We start from the raw sequence: 6,000 nt of genomic DNA on the forward strand, positions 1-6,000 counted from the left end.
TATTAGTGCCGATATTACTTGGTGATTGATGTACACGAGTAATTATTGTTCGAGGGAAGGTAATTTTTGCACAAGGGAAGGTGATTATTGTACGACGAAATGTAAGTATCGTACGAGGAGAGGTATTTATTGCACGGCGGAAGGTAAGTATCGTACGAGGAAAGGTAGTTTTTTGTTCGTGGGAAGTTCATACAACATGAAGTTTACCTTCATGTTGTATGAAGGTAATACCTTCATTACATTTATGGATAACGTGGTATTTGTCCATATCATATTCTATGTCTCATCCTACATGTGATGTAATGTAATGCCTTAACACTTGGCCGTAGCGCTGTACTCCTTTCTCTTGATCGTAACCGTGTAATACCGTATTATTTATTATTTACGCTCGCTACATCTGCTTCCTTTATAAACGCAGAGACTTGAGCTTGAGAATTCCTTAAATTGTATACAAAATCAATAGTTTACACATTCTCCAATGTTGTAAACGAACTCCTCCGAGTTTGCCACTTGAATAGTTCAGTTACATTCCTGGTGTACCAAAGGCCGATGTGTGCCACGTTTTTACATGCCACAGTTTCATTCCAGGCATTTCATGAGAGGTATGAAAACCATTTTAAAAAATGCCAGGTATAATTTAGTACAGCAAATTTATTTAGTACAGCAAATACCAAATTATCCAGCGATTACTATGCCTAATGTTAGCGAATTATGATTCGCAGCCGCGAAGTATAACTTGTTGCAGCGAATTATGATACGCTATTTCTGAATCGTGTCTTGCTTAATCCTTATTGGTCGGACTGTTTGGTCACGAAGACTCCATGAGTGTCTAGAGTTTTTACTGTTTCAATGCGAGACTTCTGTTTCAATGCGAGACTTCTGTTTCAATGCGAGACTTCTGTTTCAATGCGAGAGTTTTCTTGCTATGAAAGACTTCTGTTTAAATGCGAGACTCCTGTTCAAATGCGAGACNATGCGAGACTTCCGTTTCAATACGAGACTTCTGTTTCAACGCGAGACTTCCGTTTCAATGCGAGACTTCCGTTTCCATGCGAGACTCGTACTTTTATGCAAGTCTCCTGTTTCTATGTTAGAATTCTGTTTCAATGCGAGACTCCTGTTTGAATGCAAGTTTTCTGCTTCAACTCGAGACTTTGTTTCAACACGTAACTTCTGTTTAAACGCGAAACTTCTGTTTCTATGCGAGACTTCTGTTTTATCTGTTTTAATGCGAGACTTCTGTTTCAACAAAAGACTTCTGTTTCTATGAAAGACTTCAGTTTCTATTGTGTTGCAGTTCTTAAGTATTCATTAGTTTGAAGTGGTGAGTGGTGCTCAGCGCAAACGTGCGTCATTCTGGTTCTGTTTTTGGTTCATTTGAAGGGTTGAATTTAAGTATTAATGTACAATATTATTAACTCGTCTCAAGTACTTATATTAGAAACTGGTGGTTGTGCATTTGCGGTTCGCTCAAGAAGTGGGAGATAAAGGTTGATATTTAATCAATGATTTAATTTTTTTGCCGTTTCTTGTTAAGATTCAAAAGTAGTTTGCATGTCGCCTTCATACTTGATGATTTCCTTATGCATTTAATTATCTTACTTGTATCCCCCATTATATCGCTAATTTATCTTAGCTCCGGTGATTAACCTGAGGCTAAGATATCACCCTTGCTTTATCTTGTTCATTGCGGGTTATGGTCAAGTTGGCTGCAAGTTTATAAGTTTAACTAGAATATTAGTTTAGGTTTCAGGTGAGGGCTGCAGATACCGCCCATGCTTTGTCTCGTTTGTTCTTAAGGTTTATTTCGGATATTATTAAGTAGACCTCATGTTCATTAATTTAGTAAGAATATTTGTCCACTTTGTTGTATGCTCGTATAAGTTAAATAATTACATCATGTGTGACAATGCACCTAATGCATGTCACGCACAGCATGCGTGTGGTCCGTGCGCATGAATCACCTAATGCTCACATATAATACTTATTTGGTTTTATATTTTCCTTCAAAGTCTGTTCGATATTACAAGGTATCTGTGAAGATATCTTCGCTACATGACACACATGTTGAAACATGCAGTGCTTTGAGACGAGATTTTCTCACTGACTAAAATTACGATAAATATTTTCATCTGAGTATCAGTATCTTCCTTCTCAGTATCCTTGCGCGGCGAACCGCGCAAGGAATGTTTGGGAGAACCGAGTTGTAGGGATGGTTCCTGTAATTTTTTGGTTCGTGCCGTCGTTTCTTACTGTTCGTTGCCGTCATCTTTTATGGTTCGTGATTAGCTTGTGCCAAATTGTACACTCAAGCAGAACATAATTTTACCTATGCATTACAAAATATGATTGATATTGCCCTCTTGGTCTAAATGAAGAATTTGTATCAAAAAGGCACTTTGTACACGAGTCTAGTAGTAGCGGCCAGTAAAACATTCACACTAAGTATTCATTCATACTACATTCATACTAAGTAGTGGCGGTCAGTTGAAAGTTGTACTGGCCGCCACTAGTGGCCTCGTGTACAGGGATCTTGCATGAATATATCTTGGCTCGGTGATATACATAAATGTGATTATTAATAGATGTATAGATATGATTATAATATTACCTCGTACAATTAATGTATGTCAATTGTTTTGTTGTATGGTGCAGGGTTTAAAGGACTTCCAAATATCCAGGTGCCTTACTACTTTGATTAGAAAATGTTCATAATGAAGGTTTGACCTTAGTAAGTCAAATTACTTTGATTTTGCTCGTTCTTTTATTGCAATTTTATTGAATAATAGGAATGATCAACTGGATACTAATAATAATATTAGTGATTATCGAGTATTAATATTAATACGTGAATGATCAATTAGGTAATAATATCAATAATTGACCACTAGTCTCAAAAACTAGCTTACTATTCGCTGTACTATTTAGATATAGATGTTAGATAAGTCACGCTGCACTCTTAAAAATAAATGCGTTATATTGTCTATAAAGTGGCACAAGATAAGTCATGCTACACTCTTTAAAATGAATGGGTTATATTGTCTATATAGTGACACACTCGCAGCACGTAGCAAGAACCCGCCCTTTCGTTTGGACAGACTGGGCCCAGGATGACTCACACAGGTTGAAAAATACGTCACTCTATGGACAATATTCCAGTTATTTTTCTGAGCGAATGGTGCTCAAGGCTGACCTCTTATATATCAAGTTGTACGGTATTTTTTTCTCGATTTTGAATAGTTTCCTAGGGAACCCTCATTTTTTTTCTTACATAATCTAGTGTCGGTCATATATATATATACCGACATTACATATATATATATATATTTGTGTATATATATATTTACTTGGAGTCGCGGAAAAATTGTAAAAATTATTAGTAGAAAAACAGAAAAATGTATCTTTCTCTCAAGTGGTAGGCGGAGCCCAGTGGTTAAAGTTCAGGGTACCAAGACTGGAGCAGAGAGGCGCGGGTTCGATCCCAGCTCTGTGCGCCATGCATGCAGTTTCTGGTCAGAATCGGCAAGGAGGCCGGGCGGTTAAGCGCAGCAGAATTGGAGCAGTGAGTTGCGAGTTCGAGACCGCAAAATGCTGTGAATGTTCTGCGATTTCAAGAATCGGCGACAGGCCTACGGCCTAATAACGCTGAAATCGCTTTTATTATTTTTATAATAAAAAATTCACATCTTATTCATACTTATCAATATTAATTAAGTTTCTTATACACCTTTCCGTACTAGCTTTTGTAACAAGCCTCCACAATTGTGATTTTTCTGTCAAGTTTCATATTTCCTTCACCGACTTACATTTTTTCACCCATTCCTCTCATCATTTCGTAATATTTATTGCAAGGACTTACATTTTTCACCCATTCTTCCCATCATTTCGTAATATCTATTGCACGCAGACATTTCTATTTAGTGTTATTGATATAATGGGCAACTGGCAGCTCGAGGTAGCACGCATGGCCATCTACATGACGTTCCCCGTGGCCGCTTTCTACATCTTCAACCAACCGCAGTGGTTCGAGCAAGAGACCATCGAGAAGAAGAGGCAGATCTTCAGGCCTACGAGCAGGGAGAATGCTGAGGTATGGGGGCGTGGTCCACGAGAACATTTTCAACACTCAATTTTATTTAGGTGACGGAAAAAATTTAGGTGACGGAAAACTCATTAATGTACAATAAATGAGTTGAGAACCGTGGCAGATTATCAGGCCTACGAGCAGGGAGAATGCTGAGGTATGGGGGCGTGGTCCACGAGAACATTTTCAACACTCAATTTTTTTAGGTAAAGAAAAAATTACACCCTATGAGTTAAGAACGGTGACACATCCTCTGGTCTACGAGCAGGGAGAATGCTGAGGTATGGAGGTATGGTGGCGGGCCGAAGGGAATTAATATTCTGTGCACTCATTTCTTTAGAGGTATGGTGGCGTGGCCCAACAGAATATTCTATACTCAATTTTTTAAACACGACGTAAAATTTTATTTATATGACGTAAATAAAAATTATCGTGCGTGGACCAACAAAATATTTTATAAACAATTTTTTTCGACGATGCAAATAAAAATTATCGTGATGTGTGTGATTGATTTTCATTTAATGTCATGTATTTTATTGTAGGTTGATTCGTTATTTAACTAAAAGTATCAAGTTCAGTTCGACAAAAATGACGATTTTCCGGTCAATTTCTTCAAGTTAGCACTTCTAGTCTTGCACGTTTCTTATTTAAATGGAGTTTATGCAGTCGTTTCATCACAACTGGAGATAATATTCTGGAACACTATTAATTTCAAAGCGTTTCTCTGACGCGGAAGCCTGCGCACTCGAAAGAATTGTTGGTACTATTTCCCAAATAGTGACACAATTTATGCACCTATAGTACCGAGTCACAAACTGATTCAGGGGGCCATATTTTCAAAACTCGCTAAGTGAACGTAAGTACTTACGCTCTATTTTCTTGTCTATGATTGGTGGATTTTGCTTGAGAGGCCGTCAATGATTGGCTGATGAACTTACGATCTCTTAACTTTTTTTGAAAGTATGGGCCAGGATGACTCACTCAAGGGCGACAAAAGCATCACTATTTAGCCAAAATCTGACTTATTTCTCTGAGTGCTGCATTCACTTACGTTCTCTGTGCAGATGCTCGCCGGCTGCATCAAGACCTTGCAGGAGAAGGAAGAGAGAGAGCTTCTCGAATCCCTCAGTAACAACTCGTCTAATTAAGTATAGTTTTATCGGCAACAATCTTGTTATTATTGTATAAATATTTCTTGAAGTGAATCGTTTCGTGAAATACCGAGTAGCTTTCAAGGTTGTATTGTATAATTGTGTAAGAATTGTATAGAGAAGAGCGGGTTGCTTGTAGGTCCAAGTTGAAGTTTGAAGCAGTGTTTGAGCCGAGCCGGTGCCGGGCAGGGCAGGTTATGAGCAGGTGAGGGGCAGGCTTGTCCTTTTTTGATGCCTGATTGAATGTACAATAACTGAAATACGTGCTGCTAATCGACCGCTCTAGGCGCTGTCAGTTCAAATTCTGCTTTAAACCTCAAGGGCCATACTTTCAAAATTCGCTAAGTGAACGTAAGTACTGACGCTTTATTTTCTTGTCTGTGATTGGTGGATTTTGCTTGAAAGGCCGTCAATGATTGGCTGATGAACTTACGATCTTTTAACTTTTTTTGAAAGTATGGGCCCAGGTATGTATGCGGCTGGCATGGCTGTCCTGCTTTAAACCTGCTATAAACCTGCTCCGTTGCTGCAATCTGTGCAGACTCTTGCTCTGAATGTTAACTTGGATCTATCAATTAATAAGTTTTCGCTTTACTTCACAGTGAAGCTATCATGTAGAGCAGCATCTCACCTTTGTTTTGATTGCTATTGTTTACCTATTTTGGTAGCTGCAGGAAAAAGATTCAATGTTTTCAGTTTGAAAGAATGTTTCCTTTTTGGTGCCCTCAAGCAAACTTCAATGAAGTATTTTCTTATTTTATTTTG

The 6,000-nt window shown here is 38.3% G+C and overlaps 1 protein-coding gene across 1 annotated transcript; it reads left to right on the top strand.

Annotated features, from left to right (window-relative positions):
- The first annotated feature begins 3,730 nt into the window (after positions 1-3,730).
- LOC108672313 (protein PET100 homolog, mitochondrial) lies at positions 3,731-5,604 on the top strand. The gene is made up of 2 exons (XM_018159953.2): positions 3,731-4,090; positions 5,149-5,604. The coding sequence occupies exons 1-2, from the start codon at positions 3,935-3,937 to the stop codon at positions 5,230-5,232; spliced, it is 240 nt and encodes a 79-aa protein (XP_018015442.1). The 5' UTR covers positions 3,731-3,934; the 3' UTR covers positions 5,233-5,604.
- Positions 5,605-6,000: the final 396 nt, after the last annotated feature.

This window comes from Hyalella azteca, unplaced genomic scaffold (genome assembly GCF_000764305.2).
Source record: "Hyalella azteca isolate HAZT.00-mixed unplaced genomic scaffold, Hazt_2.0.2 contig7620, whole genome shotgun sequence".
Classification (NCBI taxonomy): domain Eukaryota; kingdom Metazoa; phylum Arthropoda; class Malacostraca; order Amphipoda; family Hyalellidae; genus Hyalella; species Hyalella azteca.

Coding starts and splice junctions, on each gene's coding strand:
- LOC108672313 (XM_018159953.2), top strand. CDS start 3,935: ATGGGCAACTGGCAGCTCGAGGTAGCACGCATGGCCATCTACATGACG. Junction 4,091..5,148: donor CGAGCAGGGAGAATGCTGAG/GTATGGGGGCGT, acceptor TTCTCTGTGCAG/ATGCTCGCCGGCTGCATCAA.